The 19,799-nt window shown below is 39.8% G+C and overlaps 2 protein-coding genes across 2 annotated transcripts in view; one reads left to right on the top strand and one right to left on the bottom strand.

The window, feature by feature from the left end:
* Positions 1-5,340, top strand: part of LOC122983818 (alpha-2-macroglobulin-like) — a 41,156-nt gene extending 35,816 nt beyond the window's left edge. The window contains exons 31-37 of the mRNA XM_044353945.1: positions 3,104-3,316; positions 3,456-3,574; positions 3,701-3,806; positions 3,893-3,961; positions 4,040-4,145; positions 4,890-4,931; positions 5,269-5,340. Of these exons, the coding sequence (XP_044209880.1) occupies positions 3,104-3,316; positions 3,456-3,574; positions 3,701-3,806; positions 3,893-3,961; positions 4,040-4,145; positions 4,890-4,931; positions 5,269-5,273 (660 nt within the window). The 3' untranslated portion in view covers positions 5,274-5,340. The remainder of the gene's footprint in view (positions 1-3,103; positions 3,317-3,455; positions 3,575-3,700; positions 3,807-3,892; positions 3,962-4,039; positions 4,146-4,889; positions 4,932-5,268) is intronic.
* A 2,747-nt stretch (positions 5,341-8,087) lies between these two features.
* LOC122983389 (ATP-binding cassette sub-family G member 4-like) overlaps positions 8,088-19,799 on the bottom strand; it is a 30,910-nt gene continuing 19,198 nt past the window's right edge. The window contains exons 3-15 of the mRNA XM_044353106.1: positions 17,115-17,232; positions 16,645-16,777; positions 16,365-16,415; positions 15,417-15,562; positions 14,163-14,286; positions 13,852-13,966; positions 13,552-13,694; positions 12,372-12,470; positions 11,994-12,162; positions 11,738-11,838; positions 10,418-10,576; positions 10,215-10,333; positions 8,088-8,980 (exon numbers count right to left, since the gene is read on the bottom strand). Of these exons, the coding sequence (XP_044209041.1) occupies positions 8,755-8,980; positions 10,215-10,333; positions 10,418-10,576; positions 11,738-11,838; positions 11,994-12,162; positions 12,372-12,470; positions 13,552-13,694; positions 13,852-13,966; positions 14,163-14,286; positions 15,417-15,562; positions 16,365-16,415; positions 16,645-16,777; positions 17,115-17,232 (1,703 nt within the window). The 3' untranslated portion in view covers positions 8,088-8,754. The remainder of the gene's footprint in view (positions 8,981-10,214; positions 10,334-10,417; positions 10,577-11,737; positions 11,839-11,993; positions 12,163-12,371; positions 12,471-13,551; positions 13,695-13,851; positions 13,967-14,162; positions 14,287-15,416; positions 15,563-16,364; positions 16,416-16,644; positions 16,778-17,114; positions 17,233-19,799) is intronic.

The following is a 19,799-nucleotide window of genomic DNA, read 5'->3' as shown; positions in this document are numbered from 1 at the left end:
GCTTGAGGCCTTTTATTTAAGCTAATTGTATTTGAATTACATGAAATGCTTTGGTCCAACTTTCAAACTGATGCAACCAAGAATACACTGTAACTAGCATATCAAACAGGCCATAGCTATCTTGCTTCAACAATTTTACATACATACATACAACATACAGCTTCATGCAAGTTACTACAAAATTCTCAGTCGGTGCAATTAAGCTAAATTCAGTTCTATATTCCCATCTTACACAGCATCACTTTTCACAATGCCATCAGAGGGCAAAACTGTTGCAGTCATGGCTGAATACTGTCTGTGAGTGTTTTGTAGTTAGGCTTATAGCTACAGACAGCCAGTCTGAGACAGTCTGTGAGGTGTCTGTCAGGAAGGCGGCTCCTGTACTTTGATACAATTATTTTCTTCTGTGAAAATATCATTTCACAGAGGTAAGTAGGCACTCACTCTTAAGCTGAAATTATAGTTGGTGAGTTCGCATGGGTCCGCTACGGTCCGTGTGACATAAATTTCGTCATCAGATGGTGTGCGCATAGGCTCTGTGTGGACATCTGCATACCTGCAATTTGTTGTGTCTGCGCAGTCGCAATGTTGTGTTCCTGTGCTCCTGTGTTCCTATACTACCTTCTGGACCCCAGAAGGTAATATAAACACATCAACTAAGTGCACGAGCAGTGAGGTGAGGAAACTTCTCTCTGCTGACAAGTCTCCTAAAGTCACTGTCCCTTGATCTGACTTTCAGCTCTATGTCATTTTTCAAATCAACCATTTCCATGTCAGCTCCACTTGGCAAAGCAAATACTTTGGCTGTCACTTGTTCTATATCAATGGGCAGGAATGGGTTTGAGATGAATGCAGCAATATCTTCCATGACACCTAACTCTCCAAAATGTTGATTGAACTCTGTTGCCACTTTGTCCAGGTGAGCACCGTACTGCTCAGGGTGAAAAGCACCGTTTGTCGTTAGGTTTGTCAGAAACCCCAGGTCCAGTAACCACGCATCATCTGACAGTTCCTTGTGCTCCTCTTTCCTTGTTGACAGAAAAGTCTATCTCAGGCAGCAAGTCGACAAATTGCTGCAGCACTTTGTCGCAACTCAACCACTGGACATCAGCATGGAGAAGTAGGTCTCTTTAAGTCTCTTTAAGTGGCCATCCAAGCTTGAGCTCATCCGACCTGCTGCCGAATCTTCTGGTACTGGCTGCCCTACCTGCCCCCAGGTTCATCGCTAACCTCCAGAGTGGCCCGGCTTTGTTGCTCCAGAGCAGCAACTTCACCCGTCTGTCCTACCCCCTGGTTGCCCTCCAGAGCAATACTGACCTCCAGATCTGTTATGTCTTTCAGCCCAGCACCCAGCCCGCCTGCCTGAGGTCTCATGCTCCGCCCTTGTTCTGCCCCCAGAACATTCACACACCGATGGCACAGCCATCAGGGGCAATTTAAAACATGCAGACTGGAGGAGCCGGGAAGTAAACCGCCGATATTCCGATTAGTGGATGACCGTCTCTACCTCTTGAGCCGCAGCTGCCCCATATATACACATTAATCACTTGTGTATATATACCTGTCTGTTCACTTAGTTCCAGCTTGTCTATGTTCCTTGTTTCATGCCAGCATGTAACCTAAGCCTTCTGTTACCTGACTGTCGAAATCAACGTGAAGATCTTAAATCAATATCGGTCTCTGCATTTGGGTCCACCTGCTGTGCTACCTTTGACAGGTACTCTCTCTTATTTCATTGGTCACTTCAATGCAGCACATGCTACACTGAAAATAATACAACAGCTCTTAAGAGGGAGAGAGAGAGGCTCTTGCAAAACTGAACATTAATCAGGCATAATGTATTTGTGTATTTATTTTTCTATTATTTTTTGGAGCTTAATGGAAAGTCTGAAAGATATACCAGTCAGTCACAATCAACGGGTTGGCAACCATTGTTCTAGAGTGTGCAGTTTTCATCCAAGTCGTAATCTACTTAATTTAAACCAGCCTGGTTTCAAGAGTGACCTTTCCACTGCAGTGATACCCTGTCATCAGTCTCATCTTTCTGGATCTCTCAGTAGCCTTTGACGTGGTGGCTCGCGCTCTCCAACAAAGTTTGCAAGAAATCTGGGCATCGTGATTGATGACCAACTATCAATCAATGAGCATGTTGCATCAGTCACTCGAACAGTTCTTGTGGCATTTGTGTCAGGTAAAACATGAAGCTGGATGTTGCAGCATTTATTCTCAAAGGCTCCTTCTTGAGCTACTGTAGCTTGGATTGTACCTCATTTGTCTGTCACTTTGGACAAAAGCTTGTTAGCATGCTAACTTTTGTCAAATGTGTGGATTGAAACAAGAGTTTATCCTAATATGTAATGTCCAAACAAAAGCCTGCATCCAAACGGTGATTTCTGTTGTGTGTTGGGAGGTGTAAGCTGAAACAATGCTGATAGTGGGCTAATAAGTTCTCCATTGTGAGTTTGGGTAGCCCTGATAAGCAACTGTGATGGCTCATCATTTCCTGTAACACTGACATTTCATTCACTGAGCGGCTCATCTGTTACATACACTCATTGGTTACATAAAGGAAAATAGAAACTAACCTGATGTTAGCCAATCTTTGAAGCACCTGTGTGCACAGAATGAAAAAAAACATCATGCACTCTGACCATCCATTAAAGTTAATACAAACCATGTAAAGGTGGCAGCATTATGGTACTAACCAGCAAGTACAATGTTATCATTACTGCTGGAACTGATGGTGAGAACTGCAAAAATAAAACCTATTATAAACTGTAATTTTCCCTTTAAATACATGGTTTTAAGAGGTAAGACAATATAGCCCAGAGCTACAGTAGCTACTTTAACTGTCTCACTGAGTTGGATATATTAAAGATTTTTTTCATTTCCATGGATACAGCTGCTGCAACGAAAAATAAGAATGTGAGAATGACAAAAGTATTGAAAAAATAATTGGTGCAGTGGTTCTCTATAGATGATCAATATATAACCATTAAATGTGAGGCACTGAAAATGAAAAGTGTTGTAGGTGGTAAATGCATTTTACATGTGTAAATATTTGCTGTAGTTGAATTCCAACTTTTCTGTATGTGTGTTGTAGGACACAGTGGTGGCTCTTCAGGCTCTGGCTCTCTACTCCACTGTGGTGTTCAGTCCAGAGGGTTCAAGCACAGTGACAGTCCAATCACCCAGTGGCCAGCTGACATTTGATGTGAACCAGAGCAACAAACTGCTCTACCAGGAGAAGATGCTGCAGGACGTGGCAGGAAAGTACAGTCTGGAGGTGAAGGGAACTGCATGTGCGTCAATGCAGGTCAGTGGATCTTGTGGCTCTTAACTTTCTTCCTCTGTATGCACACATACTGTATAATACTACACCACTACTGGTGCTCTTAGGCTCTCAAATTAAAAATTTATGAATATTAAAATCATCCTGTTGTACTCCTTGTCAGATTTCTCTTCATTATAACATCCCAACTCCTGCTGATGTCACCACTCTCAGTGTCGAGGTCATACCAGAGGCTGACTGCCAATCTCTGAGACCTAAACTCACTCTGAAGCTTAGCTCCCTGTAAGTAATGTGCAGCAACTAGATCTACCTTACAGCCATTATAGAATACTGAAAATCTTGACATGTTGTTGTAGCTTATTCAAAACATGGAAAAGTGCAGCTGTTTGTAACATTACATTTTTTAAGGTTCCATGGTTACAGATATAGTTGGAAAGAGCCCACTACAAACATGGTAATCCTGGATATCAAAATGCTCTCTGGATTTGTCCCAGATCCAGAATCTTTGAAGAAGGTAACTTAATACAGTAATTTTAACCTGTAACATTTGTGTCAATTGTCAATGTCATGGTAACCCAGCTGAATATCATGTTCTCGCAGCTCAAAGGTGACCTGCTGGTGGATCGTGTTGAAGAAAAGGAAGATCATGTTCTCGTGTACTTAAAGGAGGTGAAAGGAACTCGCAGTGGTTAAATACAGGACAATGCTCTCAAGATTTGTTACTGATTGTGTTTTTTCTTCCAACAGTTACTGAAGTACATACCCATCAACCACATCTTAAAGCTCGTACAGGAGCTCCCAGTGCAGAACCTGAAGCCAGCTGTGGTTAAGATCTATGACTACTACCAGCCAAGTAAATCACATACTCAGTTCTTCCATCCACTCATTATCTATACACACTTATACTTTGCAGGGTTGCATGAGAATATTGTGTTACACCCAGTCTCTTACAGGACTGACACATATAGACAAGGTGGAAGTTTTGATAGCATTTTATAAAATCTGGCAAGGAGAGGCAAAAGATTCTGTGAGAAATTCATCAGCCTCTTAACTTAGAGGATCTGAATATTTTAACAACCTGGAACCAGATCCAAACCCTAATAGACATGCAACCATTGACACTCAAATTCAAGCAATTTAGATGATCTGTTTCACCTATCCTGCATATTTTTGGACTATGGGAGGAAACTGGAGCGCCCAGGGAATGCCCAAACAGACAGCTGATTCAGATGTCTGTCTGAATGTGGTGACTCTTCACAGGCTCCAGTCTATCATGATATAGGTTTGAACTCAGGGCCGTCATGCAGTAAGGAAACAGTGCTGACAACTGCACCACACTCCAGCCCTCAGTCCTTCCATACACATCTAAACCCATTTACAGAGAGAACAGCACACACTGGCAAACTCTGCCCCGTGTTAGAGCTGTACAATTATCACAACTACAAATTCAACTTTCCAAGTTTTGTCTGATATACACTGGGATTGAACCCAACCCCTAAATGCCCTGAGCATGAAGTAATTTCGTGTTTGGGAGTTATAGGAGCTTTCACTGTTATTTGTTTGAATTGTTTTGTCTAATTCTACATTCTTTTCTCAGGTGACCAGGCTGAGACAGAATACATCTACCCTTGTGCTGCAGGTAACAATCTCTAACCTAATCTAGCTCATGAGAGGCACCACAAAGTAAAATTCATGCATTGCTCAAGAACCCTTGTTTAGAATGGTACACTTTCTTATAATGTAATTATCTTGATTTTTTTTTTTAAAAATTAATTACTTTTATTAAAAGTTATTTCTCAGAAAGATGTAGAACATTTTTTAAATCAGTCAATAAGATGTAAACAACACATCATGATTTAACTATAGTATTACAGTGAATGTGTCAATTCAGTAACCAAATGAAGCAAAAGAAAGCTACTGGAAAATGCAGATCATGTGTATTTTTAGTGAAGTAATCACATTCCTTTGATTTGCAGCTTAAAGAGTGTTATGTGGTCACCCATCTCAGCTCCTCTGGATCAAAGCATTTTAATAAAGCTACACTACATGTAATTTCTGTCAGTCTCCATGTCTTGTGTACATGAAAAGACTGTGTGTGTGTGTGTGTGTGTGTGTGTGTGTGTGTGTGTGTTGGGGGGGGGGGGGGATATGATAGTTCTAAGGGACATTGACACCAATGTGGTTATTAGAGAACCTGTGGGCATGATTGGGAGGAGCAGCCTAGGTATTTGAATCAGAGTGGTGTTTTGTTTATTTTTTAATTTTTTTTTTTTTTGGAGGGATATTTTTGCAGCCAAAAGTGCAGAGAGACAGGAAACAAGAGTAGAGCAGGTGGACATGTAACCAAGGTCCATAGCTGGAATCAAACCACAGACATTACAGTTGTGTGGTATGCATCTTATTCAGTAGGCTACCAGGGTGCTTCCGCTATTGGACTGTGCTTGTCATAGCTTGTGTTGTCCATAATGAACACCATGAGAGGATGGATCTGGCTTTTTGGACAGTCTGGATTTGGTGAAATAAAGCAATGCTTCTTAGTTCTTTACCAGCTATTTTTGAGCAAGTATTAACTACAGTATCGAGGAGCTTCTTGTTTTGGATATTCAAGGACTTCAACTCCCACCTCCAGAAGGATTTTTCAGGCACTCCTGGGGAAGGGTGGGGACATTCCATTGGGTCATGTTCAAAGCCTCCATTTTGGAGGTGGCTTCTTGTAGTTGTCGTCAGAAGGTTGGCCATGTCTGTCATAGTGGCACCCAAAGAACTCACTGGGCTGAATCTGAAGAAGTTGAAGAGGGAGTCTTTTCAGGCCTCATTGGCCCAGGGGACATCTGACCCAGCTGACAGGTATCAGGAGACCAGCATAACTGCAGCTTCTGTAGTTCCTGTTCTCAGAAAAGGGGACCACAAGGTCTGCTTTTAGGGTTTCACATTACTCAGCCTCCTTGAGAAGGTACCAGGATGCCAACATAACTGCAGCCTCTGTGATTGGAAAAGCAGAGTGTGGGAGGAGTTTGGGAATGCCATGGAGAGGGACTAATGGTCAGGCTCAAAGTGGTTTTGGCACTTTGAGATAGGGCTGATGCTGTTTTGAGAAAGGCAGAGGAACTGTTCACCCTAACTGTGGATATCATTGGATGTTGGAATGAACTCCTGAACCTGACTGACACGCCCTCAATAATGGAGGTGGAAGTGGAAGTCCTGAAGGAAGCCATGTCCATGTCTGTTGCAGATTCCACTGAGGTTGTCAAAAATCTACAGTGACATGGTGCCATGGGTGGATGAGATTCACCCTGAAATGCTGAAGCCTCTGAACATTGTTGGGCTATCTTGGTTGATACACCACCACCTAAATATCATGTGGGTGGTGGTTCGTATTTTCAGAAAAGGGGACCACAGGGTCTGCTTTTAGGGTTTCACATTACTCAGCCTCCTTGGGAAATCTTATGCCAGAGAGCTGGAAAGGTGACTCTGGCCATTGTGTGGAATCTCAGATGCAGGAGGAGCAATGATGATTCCATCTTGGTTTTGGAATAGCCGTTTATTCTTACAAGAATGCTGGAGGTGTCATGGGAATTTGCCCATCTGGTCTACACATGTTTTGTGGACTTGGAGAAGTCTTATGATACTTGTGTGTGCATATTCTCAGTGGATGTTGGGCTCTGCCAGGTTTATGGCTTGTCACCAGATTTTTTGCAATTTTCAGGACAGAATCTCTACACGGAGCCAAGATGTGGAGATTGTACAGTATGGTGGCATCAGGATTGCGTCTGAGCTTTTTGCTGATGATGTGGTTCTGCTAGCATCATCAGACTGTGTCATCCAGTGTGTACCAGAGCAGTTTGCTCCAGAATTTAAAGCAACAAGGATGATAGTCAGCACCTTATAGTCTAAGGCCATGGTATAGTTGATCACTCCCTTTAGGTTGGGAATGAATCATCGCCACAAGTGAAGTATCTTTAAGTCTTGTTCAAGAGTTAGGGTAAGATGGATAGACAGTTGGATTGGTGCCGCATCAGTGCCATAAGGAGCCATTTGAGGTAGTTCAGGCGTCTGGTTCCTTCTGGACACCTCTGATGAGGTATTTCAAGAATGTCTTAGTGGGAGGAGATAATATAATGTTTTCACTCAACATGAATAAACGGAAACATTTTGTAGAATTAGATCAGTGTTTATTGGATCATCAGATACTTTACATCGCTGTACAGTACAGTTAAGCTGTAAGTCCCCGCGTAACAAACAAACAAAAAAAACAAACAACAGAAAGACTATACATAGTAAATATAATGTGAACATACTTCCAGTTACAATTAATTCTCTTTGGTTGGTCTCCAAGTGCTCAGTATCCTTGTAATGTGCAGTCCAGATGCATACAATTTTTACATGTAAATCAAATACAACATGAAACTTCAGATAGCACCAAACATGACTACATGAGAATGTTGTGTCCTTGTGGAATTATTGGATGTAGTGCGGACAATAATGATACACTAATTCATCTATTTTGCTTAATTACATTTCTATAATTGCAATATCACATCATGTTAGAGATAATATAGCACAGTATAAAATGATTAAGGCTGAACAATTTTTATTTAAACTAGGATTTTACAGATTTTAGATTATATTATGGAAGTAGAAAAATACCAAATTTCGGAAGGCAATCATGATAAAGCTTAATTTACAACTATCAACATGTTAGAAAACATCTAGCTCAAACAACAATTTGATTTTTCAGGAATTAAATGTTTTGTGGCTTCAAACTGTCACCCCAGTTTAGTCATATGACGACAAAATATGCAACAAAAACTAGCTCAAACTTAACTGCTTTCATCCAGTGTACAGTGTAATGATCTCATGATTATCATTGATGGTCATTCATTTTCAGTCTTTCAGGCACAATACATCCCACTTACTCTCCAGTGCAACAGTTTGTAATCTTTTTTTGGCTGATAGAGCAATGTAAACACTCTGTTTTTCTCAAGGAGGCAGTTTCATGGACCAAAGTTCTAACACCCCAACACTGACCGAGTGGCAGCACACTGTGTAGAATAAACATGCATGTCCACTCTGATAAGTGTTATTTTATCACATCCACCTTGTTCTCAAAACCTTTCTATATATGAAACGTACAGTATGTGCTAAATGTGGCTCAGTCTCTTTGTGGTGTCCTCCTCACTGATCTGCATTTGTGCACAAGAGTCCTGATGTTTGAGGTAAAACAGGTATATGTTGATTTATAAGATTACTCTTCACTGCTCTGCACCGTCAGTCGCTGCCCTCCACAGTTGTTGGCAGTAGTACAGATCAGAATTTATGTTCTGTCCTTTTAGCAGCAATGCGTAAAATGAAATGAAGCAAATTCCCACATGAGCGAGGTTGTTGTCTGTGAACAGAAAAGAGACCAGGTCTGGAATGGTTTTAGAGAGGGCCTTGAGTTTTGAATACAAGCCAAGCGAAACCTATCGCTCAGACTTCACCTTGTAACGTAGGACAAGGTAGGTGGCCAGTCGCAGGATGATGAAGAAAATGCCCAGGACAATGAAATCGATGTAGAGCTTTGCGTCTTCCACATCCAATAACTGGAGAACCTCTTCAGGCTGTTGGAACTTACACACCTTCCCCGGACACTCCAGCTCTGACCGGTTCATCCCATAGATGGAGAGGATCACCCCTTCAAAGCCATACCTGCGAGAAAAATACAAACAATCAGGCACATTCATAATTGCAAATAGCTCAGTGAATTATCTCTTGATTCTGAGTCAGAATTTAAACAAGACTACAAATCTGAAACTCCACTATCAAAACACAAAACTCCACTTCATCTTAGTCCACAAAGTGAAAGTTTTAAAAATGTAAAGTTTGTCTTGAGTTTGTAGTGTCAGTAGGGTCAATCCTCTTGGGTGCAGAGTGTGCTCAGTAAATGTCATGGCTATGTGGTTATTAGCTGAGAGGAGGTATTCTCTTGAAAGTTGACATTTTAACCTGAAGGTGGCCTTGAAGAAAGGTCATGGAGTGTATAAATGGAGAGGGCTCTGAAGAACATATGTGTCATCTCATGTTCAATTGGAAATTTTGGCATAATGGTGACAGTACAGGAAAGGTCAGGAGTTCACCTAAAACATTAGGATTCATCCTCTAGGGACTATGAATATTCACAACAAATATATTCAGCAATTAGCTTATAGCCTTTATAGGTCACAATGTTCATTAAGGAGAACATTTTGAAATAATAATGGTGCTGGACAAAAGGTCCCAATGAGTGTTAAAAATTATTTAGAAATCAATCATTCTGGGGATCATGGGCACTGACATCCAATTTTCACTCCAATGTGTGTTATGGTTGTTTTATATCACTTTGGGTAATGTTTTTTTCTGTTATAACATTGGTTTCACCAAGTTAATTGCTGAGCTCTGGCAACAAAGCGACAGCGCAAAATACCTTAATGGGTCAGAGTTCAGATAATCTGACAAGTTGTAAATAAGACATCTCATCCAGGTTATCTCGACAACACTTAAAAAATCAAAAGTGAACGTATCCATAACGTCAATAATAATTTCTCATTGCACAGGAAACCTGACCTTCCATACTTAAACAGTATGGTAAAACAGTTGAAATACTACAAAAATAAGATCCAAATTGTAATAAATGGGAATTGTGCTTCAAGATATATTGATCAGGACAGACCATCTGACCACTTGACCAACAGACCTACATTGCCTCTCTTATACCTTGCTGTCAATGGACCAAAAATAAGTAAATAAATTGTTAAAGACACAGGTTTATCACTGGGTGTTTACAGTGATACTTGTAATCCACATCACAACTGTACACATGTAAACCCAAATACATAGTTTGTTGTTTTTGTGAATTGATACTTTGTTGCTGAGTAGCTGTGATGGTACAAGTAGTGGTACACACCTGACATAAGACACATAGGAGCTCCACTGCAGATACTTGGGGATTGTGTCGAAGTTGACAAAGAATCCAGAGAAAAGCAGTACTGGGATAGCTGTGACAGGTCCAACAAATGTAGCTACCTGTGTAGAGATGCAGAGGACATATTCTGTTTTATATCTATAACATCAAGGTGTGCTATACTTAACCATGCAAAGCTGCAATACCTGTAGTGAGGTGGAGGCGGCGCCCACCAGCAGGCCTAGGGACTGGGCTACCAGGGCAGTGCAGGTGGACAGGGCAATGAAGAGTAGGTAGCGGCTGGCCTCAGGAGGCTGCTCTGTCATCCAGTACACTATGCTGCAGTACATGATGGGGCAGATCACCTAAAATAACACCTTCATTAACTTTTATTTTGTAAAGGAATAGTTCACCCCAAAATGAAACTGGTTTATCTACTGTTTCCTTGCACTGATGTCAGTGGGAACTGCACTGAATCTTACCACAACGAAACACACAATGAGTTAGACCCTGATCCTCCGTCTAAGCATGACCACCCAACAACTGAAGCTGTATGAATAGGCTGGTTATTTTAAATTCCAAGAAAGGCATGTTAAGAAATATCTTCAAAGGTTTTGAGGCTAAATGAATGGATTGAAAAAAAGCTGCTACACAATAAATAAAATGGAATTACAATAAAACAGATACAAATAGAAAACATAGGGACTAGTGGATATGTGCTGTTTAAAAAAAATTGTGATCTCTCATGCCATCATTGGAACTAAAGCCACCACTTTGGGGTTAACTGTTCCTTTCAGGTTAGTAACAATACTATTTACAATGACTAATTCGAGTTGTCAAACTGTATAGAAAACCACACACATATTTCAACTTATTCACCTGAGGAAACTTGCAACAAAATTCAAGTAATTGATTAGCGCCAGAAAATTAATGGGCAACAATTCTGATAATTCATTAATCGTTTTAATAATTTTTCAAACAAAAATGGCAGAGGTTCATGAGTTCCTGCTTCCCAAATGTGATAGTAAATGGAATATCTTTGTGTTTTTAACTGTTTGCCAGACAAAACAAGACATTTGAAGATGTCACCTTGGACTCTGGGAACTTGTAAAGGGGAATTTCACAATATTCTGATATTTTATGGACCAAATGATTAATCGATCAAGAAAATAATTGGTAGATGATAATGAAAATATTTGTTAGTTGCTGCCCTAGCTTATTTATGGTAAAATTTGCATTGTGTTTTGCTGGAACCAGCCTCTGAACATTGCAGAAAGCTTTTCCACTTTGGAAAGAAAAATCAAAGTGTGAACTGCTTCCTTAACTGAGAACTCACCAGAGGTTGAATCCTGTGGAGATGCTGGTAATGTGTAATCCACTGCAAGAGCCGAGTAGTACCTTCAACTAACACTAGAGTGCAGTGGTGTACTATGTAGATGTACTTTTTGTTTTGTGTGGATTGTCAGCACTCAGGTTTTTAGTGATCCCACCCAGCAACCCCTCTGACCCCAGCACCACCAACTCACCTGGAATGGAATATCAGCCATAGTCTTGGCCAGGTAGTAGGCTTTCAGGCTGTACCAGTAGTTGAGATGCTCCCTCAGGAACACAGACATCTCCAGGGGAACTGACAAATGGTGCATAATAAATGTTTACATAGACCAGTCAACACAACTCAGAGCATATGGTGCATTGAAACTGGACCTCAATAATGGGCACAACAGCATCAACGATGAATGGAATGCAAACATGATGCAGTTTCCTGCCCTGGCTTATACTCACAGGTTAACACAGTTGGCATGAGAGCTCCAAACATGAGGAAGAGCATAGAAAAGAAGAGAAATCCAGTGTTGTTGAAGACCTTGCTAGCATCATTGCCGATGTTCAGATAGAGCAAACCTATTAACACACCTATGGAGATGTGGGACATCAGTCTGAGGTGGGTCAAAACCTGAGAACAGAGCAAAAGGAGGAAAAATAAACATCGAGTCTCAGACTTAGATTATCAAACTTCCTGATTGTTTTATCATTGTTTTTTAAAATGCCTTTATTTCAAAATAATATATCATCTGGTAGAGATACTTCCTTTTACATGTGTTTGAGACCAGTGGACAAATATAATATTTATCCAACAATTTACAAGCAGATGGAGTCACCCACCTGATCTCGGCATATAGTGATGAAGGTTCTCTTGAAGAGGATACAGAACTGCGTTAGTGTGCTTGTGGCAAACGTATGGCTCTCTATGTGTCCAGCATCCTGGGGAAAATGGAGGCAGATTATCTCATTACACTGAAAAATATGTCTATAATTATACCCAATTTCACAAAAGTGCAACATAGCACAGTGTACTGCAGCCAGGGACGGATTAACCTGGTGTTGGACCCTGTGGCAAAAATTAGCTTTGGGCACTCCCCTCTGGTTCCCCCCAATCTATTTTGCCTCAGAAACTGACCAGTTTTCCTACAATGCAATACTACCATGCCTTCATGGTTGCTGTATGTCAGTTAGTTGGTCATATTTTGATGAAAAATATATTGATTTTTAAAGGAATAATTGAACATTTAGGAAGTAAAATTTTTTGCTTTTTTGCCGAGAGTTAAACGGGGAAAGATTGTTCACTAAATATTAAAGGGGACATATTATTCACATTTCCAGATCTGTATTTGTATTCTGGGGCTTTACTGGAATAAATTTGTGTGATTTACAGTTCAAAAAACACATTATTTATCTTATACTGGTCCTTTATGCAGCCCCTAAGTTCAGCCTCTGTCTCAACAGGCCCTTTTAGCACTTGTCCCTTTGAGGTCCCCCTCCCAAGGTGCCCACTGTTTTGATTGGTTAGCTTCCTGCCCCTCGGCAGACTGCTGGACGCTTGGGAGGCTACGTCAACCAACCTTAAAACAAACTATATTAGTAGGATTCCACTACTTTTTCTCGTTCTGTAAATGTCAACTTCTGAAATACAGCTATACATGTTGAAATCCGATCAATGCAAACAGCAGATGGGAATACCTTAGCAACAACCTTGGCAACCAAGGCTATGGAATGGACAGCCATTTATGAGCATGAAATGGATAGAGAGAACCGTTGCAAAGAGCAAGTTGAAGCCCCAGCTTTTGACTTGCAGGGAGCATTTCTACATACATTAACTTCAAGTTTTAGAACTTTGACTATGTTTAAGATGCAACATCATAACAGTATATAAATAACAGAAAATCACAAAAAACATAATATGTCCCCTTTTAGCTGTCACTTGGAGTCTCTGCTGGCTGCCTGTCGACAGCTGTTGGTAATCCAGCCCAAACTGCAGTGCACCAGCACATCATCTTCTACACACCCTGGGGTACTTTGTTGCACAGACTGATGGGCCATTGGTATCACACTGGTTCTTCTTCTCTTCTATTGCACACATTCCACCTTGCACTGCCTCAAACAGCACAGGGTTTAAGTCTCCATACTCTCCTGATGCCACTTCAATGACTGAATCAGAGACAAAAGCAGGAAGATATAAAGGAGATGAAGGAATTAGAAATGTTTATAATAGTTACCATTCTGCATTAATCAGGTGTTATCATTTTTTCTTTCTGAGTTTACACAGGATATATTGATGGGTTGAATAAATGTGAAGTGGACATACTGAAGTCTGCAGGGTTGTGGTAGGTAGGACAGTAAAGTCCCAGAGTCTTCAGATAGGGGATGAGGTAGGGGACTGAGCCTTTGTAGATACACTGACCCTGACTGAGAATGTAGAGCTGTGAGAAGACAAGATTATTCAAGGTAGACACATGAATGACCTTTCAAAAGAAACTGTTTTTTTTTTGTTTTCTTTAAACAGCCAAAGTCTGTGTGGAATGCTGCATTACAAGCAGGCACCACAGCTTCCCATATTATAAATAAATACTAGTGTCATCCATTCATTAATTCCCTCATTTATTGACAGATACATACCTTGTCAAACATCTCAAACAGTTTGGCACTAGGTTGGTGGATGGTGCAGATGATGGTCCGACCTCCCAGCGCCAGAGAACGCATTAGGGACACCACCTGGTAGCATGATGCACTGTCTAAGCCACTGCAGAGAAAGACATAATGAAGTGCTGAGATCTGGGAACAGTCAATTGTTCAGACAATAAGGCAGGTTGTAAAAAAGCCAATAGTTTATCCACATTATCTGATCTACTTTATTTGGATCAAAAAGTTAAAGTTACCCAACTATGGTCGGTCTGGTAGGTCTGGTTTGATGGGGGTTTGGGCAGACAGTTTGAGTAATAATTGTTCTGTTCATTGTTTTCTCCACCAAAAAAGTTAAGCTAACCTTTGGGTTTGTTTACAACCTGTCTGATAATCTAACTGCTCATGGCTCTTGCCACATCTGACTTTTTTTCAGCAAGGTTGCAGCATTCCATCTCAGCAAATGACTTGGTGAGTACAACGTTATCATATCCGAAGATCCAAGTTTTAATAAACAGGACTTATTTTTTAAGAACGGTGTGGTTCGCTATGGAAGAACACTTGAGGATGGTAAATAGGTATTGCACTCAATATTATCCACCAACTTTTCCCTTTCCATAAATAACATGAAGTTCTTAGTAGTCTACACTAAGACATGTTAGCTTGATGGGTCTAGTGAACTCCTGTAATATCTGGATGCAGGGAGATATTTGATCGTTAGGGTTTCCATGAGAGATACTCCTAGAACTCCCAGAAATTTTCTCTTCTCTGCAAGAATTCATTTGTCAGAGAGCCAGGGTCCCAACCACCCACATTTGGCAGATGGTACCACTATAATTAAGAGTATAATTGTTAAGGCTTCAAGTCTTTCCAACACCATATGTCCAAATGTCAGAAGATTCATTATAAATATACAGCCATATGCTGTCAGGGCCCACTGAGTCTGCCTTTGGGTTTTTTTCCATTATTTTAGCTTTTGTCTAACAAAATAATCTTTAATTTTAATGTTCAATCTCAAAGTTCACATTTAAGATGTATCTATTGCCAATGAACTTGGCACAGTGTATTGTTGGTATAAAGTGTAAAAACCAAAGATAACTCTAGTTTTGTAATGTATTCAAAACCCAACATTTTCCATCAGTGGTAGTATACCATTTTAGATGACACACATTTCACACAATTAAAATGTAATCTGTTCTAAATAAGTCTAAATTTGACCATCAACAGCACATCAGTGTCAGTCTGTCTCACCTGGTGGGCTCGTCAAAGAACATGACTGGTGGATTGTTGACCAGCTCAAGGGCGATGGCCAGACGTTTACACTGACCCCCTGACAGCGAGCTGGTACGAGTGTGAGCACATTCGAGAAGCCCTAAGGCAGTGAGAATCTCGTTCACCTGGACAGAGAAAGACAGAGAGCAAGTGGGACAGAGGGCAAATTAAAGGAATATCAGTCTGCAAATAAAATGCCCTCTTTTTAACATTTGCACCTTATGGCCTAGATGTGATGCAGACACAAACATGAAAATGCCAGAAAGTGGGAGTTTGAGATTGTGTTGCAGTCTCATCATTGACATCAATGACTCATTGTGCCTCATCACCTCTTTTGTTTGTGGTTTTCAAGGACAGAATCTTAAAGTTTGGTGACATCAGAATTGAATTTTTGCTTTTTTGCACATGATGTGGTTCTGCTGGTCTCCTCAGACCATGATTTCTGGTTACTCCAACTTTCTGGTTACTTTTCCTTTTTTATCTTTGATTTGCCTGTTGTTCTGACTGAAAAGTAATTGGCAGTTGTTGGGTTTTACAAATACTTCAGACCATATCAGCTCTTGATTGATATATTTACCTTGGAAAGGAAAAAAAAAAATTCAGCTTGAGTGAGTACATAATGTGATCTACAAATAACAATGCCAGATATTTGACAACTGCTTCAAGTGACAAGTACTTGTAGCTCTGTAGCTTTTCATCTAAAGTGGGTAGGCAGGTCCACAGAAAGTTGGCATCCCTTTCTATGAGCTATGAGTTAAGATGCAACTTTGGTGTTTTTAAGGTTGGGTATTATTATTATTATTATCATTATTATTATTATTATTATTATTATTATTATTATTATTATTATTATTATTATTATTATTATTATTATTACATATTTTTCTTATGTACTTTAAGCAAGTGGCTGATGTTTGCTTGGCTCACCAGTTCTTTCTTCACATCCATAGTTTCATCCAGCTTCAGGTTGGCTGAAACCTGCAGCAGGAGAGAAAAAGAGAAAAAAAGTGCCATAATCATGTAATGCAAAAGGTATTTGCCAAATGTACAGTGACAGCAATAGGTGGCAGTTTCAAGTCACAAGTCCATTCCTGCAGCACCTTGGCACACTAACTATCAACAGTTTAATTTCTAGTTCAGTTCTAGTTCAGTTCTTTCTTTTACAGTTCAAATGTTCCTGGCTGTGCTATGATCAGTTAAGGCTCACCATCATGGCCTCTCGTGCAGTGAGATGTGGCAGCAGCATGTCCTCCTGCATGATGTAGCAGGACATTTTCCTGAATTTCCTAAGGTCCCTGGGTTTCCCATTTACCAGGATCTGACCCTTCATCCCTGTTTCCCTGCACAGCAGCGAGGACACACACACACACACCCACACAGACACACACACACACACACACATAGTGAACAGTTTGATGGGCTAAACAGACTATAGTGAAATGTACTATAGTGATATGTCCTGAAGTACATATGCCAAAGATGCCTGAGATGAAAGCTCATTCCTCCTGAGTGTGTTAACGTGCTTTTGGTAGTTTGTTCAGAAATTGCTTTTTACATGACAAAGAGTTAATTTACTTCATTTACCTTTTTTAAAATATTAATTTACATTCTCATAATATTGAGGACAAGGTTACTATTCTTTTACTATAACTGTAAAGGGGACCTTTGCTGTCTCACCTGTATCCAGCCAGAATGTTCATCAAAGTGGACTTCCCGGCCCCAGAGGGTCCCATGATTCCTATCAGCTCCCGATTGCAGAATCTCCCAGACAGGCACTTCAGTAAGGCTTTGAAACCTGGAGACAACAGACCACTTCGCTTAAGCTTAGCTTTATTAAAGGATGGGTTCACAATTTTTCAAGTGTGTCTAAAAACAACAGTCAGGTGCCCATATGAACACTGAAAGAGGTTTTCCTCCTCCTGTTCATACTGGCTGTTAAAAGATCCCCCTCAAATGTTCTTTCAATGAAAGTGATGGCACACAAAATCCACAGTGTGTCCACACAGTCATTTTGTGTAAAAATGCATTTAAAAGTTTATCTGAAGCTTATATGAGGCTTCAGTGGTCTGTGTTAGTCATATCTCTGCTGTGGAAGTATAGTAACAAAAACAGGGACTTTGGCACTAAAAAGACTGTAACGTTGAAAGATATCTTCTTGATTTGACTCATTTGGACACTGAAGCTTCATATTAGCTTCAGATAATCTTTTAAATACATGTGGATTTTGTCCCCCATCACTTACATTGTAAGTGCATTATGAAAGGATCTTCTAATGGTCAGTATGAACAGGAGGAATAATTATGGCAAGAAAAACTTGTTTCAATGTTTGGGCACCTGACTGTTGTTTTAAAGTTCTAGTGTGTAGGATTTAGTGGCATCTAACACTGAGGTTGCAGACTGGAACAAACTGAATACCTCCTGTCCCCCTTCCAAGCATGTAGGAAAACCTGCGGAGGCCATGAAACTTGCAAAAAATGCAAAAAGCCCTCACTAGAGCCAGTGTTTGGTTTGTCTATTCTGAGATACTGTAGAATTATGGCAGTGCAACAAGGCGGGCTCCATGGAAGAGGACCCGCTCCCTATGTAGATATAAAGGGCTCATTCTGAGGTAATGAAAACACAACAATTCTTATTTTCAGGTGATTATACACTAATTCAAACTTATACTTATGAATATTATATTCCTTTTAAGTCAGTTCTGCTAGATGCCACTAAATTGTACATGCTGCCCCTTTAAAATTGTGTACCGGTCCTTTAACAATAACAAGGGAAATATCACATTATTCAACAAGAACAAACAGAATGTTTAAAAACAGCAAGAGAGGACCTTAAAAGATGGACAGTGACACCTTTATCTCTATCTTTTTAAATTTCAGCCATAAGTTTAAAGAGATTAAAAGTATAATGATATGTTTTATTTGGAGGGATAAGATATGTTCCAGTACTATATATAATTTTATTCAAGATATCCACATTCTTCAGCATACACAATTTGGAATTGAGCATGAGGAAAATACTTAATCATCCTCCGTATGAATCCACCTGAAAATAATAAAAACAATTGGATGATTCTTTAATTAAGACCTCCTGTGATGTAGTTGATGTGGTCAGTGAAGAAGGGGCTTCCATCATAATGAATTAATTGTTCATGTCAGGTTATAAGACACTAAATAGTTGCTTATGAATAAAATGTAGTATAATATAGATTGTTTAGATGGTTTTACGGATTGTAAAGGTTGGAACCATAAAGTCATTGGGTGAATAAAAAAACAGTTTGAGTTGACAGATGCTACCACTCAGTCTAAAAATAGAGTCTAAACATTATATTGATCATGATCTTAAGGAAGTGATCTCTACACTGTATAGGATGCCTGATAATGTAACGCAAACACAGTCTGCACACATCTGCACTACCGACAATAAAACAAATTATCTTAATGTACTTGAAAATACAGAAAAATGACTTCTAGTATGGATACAAGTATCAAAGAATATATGGACAATTTTAAAGGAGTAAATACTAAAATTCTAAATGATGAACAGTCAATTCTTAACAATGGAAATAAGGATAAAAATTAGAATAACATTTGACATATAAGGTATATGTAACTTTTAAAAAATAAACTAAAAGTGAAGTTTAAAAACACAGCATTTTACCTTTAATCTACTATTGTATAATAATTAAATAGCTCCAGGATCATTGGGATGACATCAAATAAATAAAATAAATGAAATAAAAATGATGTTTAAATAAATTTTAAATAAATCAAATGTTCTCCTCCTGTACAGTGCCTCTATTTTTGAATGTGAATGGAAGGATAGCCTTCAATTGCAAACCACATACATTATAGAGGAAAAAAATTGGTACAAGGACTGAGCCTGGTGGCATAGGTTTTCAGTGAGTTTGAGGAGAGAAACACAGCTACTGATAGAAGGAATTTTCTGTCAAAATTTTCTGCTCCAGTCAGAGGGCAGATGTCAGGGAGAGGGACTAGAGTAAGGGAAGCATGAGAATGGTTTGCTGCAGATAGCCATAAACTTTTTGTTGGGGCCATGATGGACAATGAGTGATAGAAGTGTTGTGGTTTAGTTTCTGTCTGCACCTGTTTGTTGACCTAAATGTTCTAAAACCAACGCTGAGCTCAGAGCACAAGTGATGACCTAAATCATGAGAGGTTTAAATGTAGGTGATTCTTCAATGAAACTACAAAAAAACTACAATGTGCAAGGTTGTGGCAGCTCACCATGGTTTTCAGTACCATGCCGTGGGCATAATATTACCTTATATATCAGCAGTGTGTCCAGTTTGTACCCCGTCTCTTGCTCATTGCATGCTGGGATAGACTCAAGCCCCCCTGTGAC

This window comes from Thunnus albacares, chromosome 6 (genome assembly GCF_914725855.1).
Source record: "Thunnus albacares chromosome 6, fThuAlb1.1, whole genome shotgun sequence".
Taxonomy (NCBI): domain Eukaryota; kingdom Metazoa; phylum Chordata; class Actinopteri; order Scombriformes; family Scombridae; genus Thunnus; species Thunnus albacares.
Note: the sequence above shows the minus strand (reverse complement) of the source record. Positions and strands in the feature narration are given on the sequence as shown.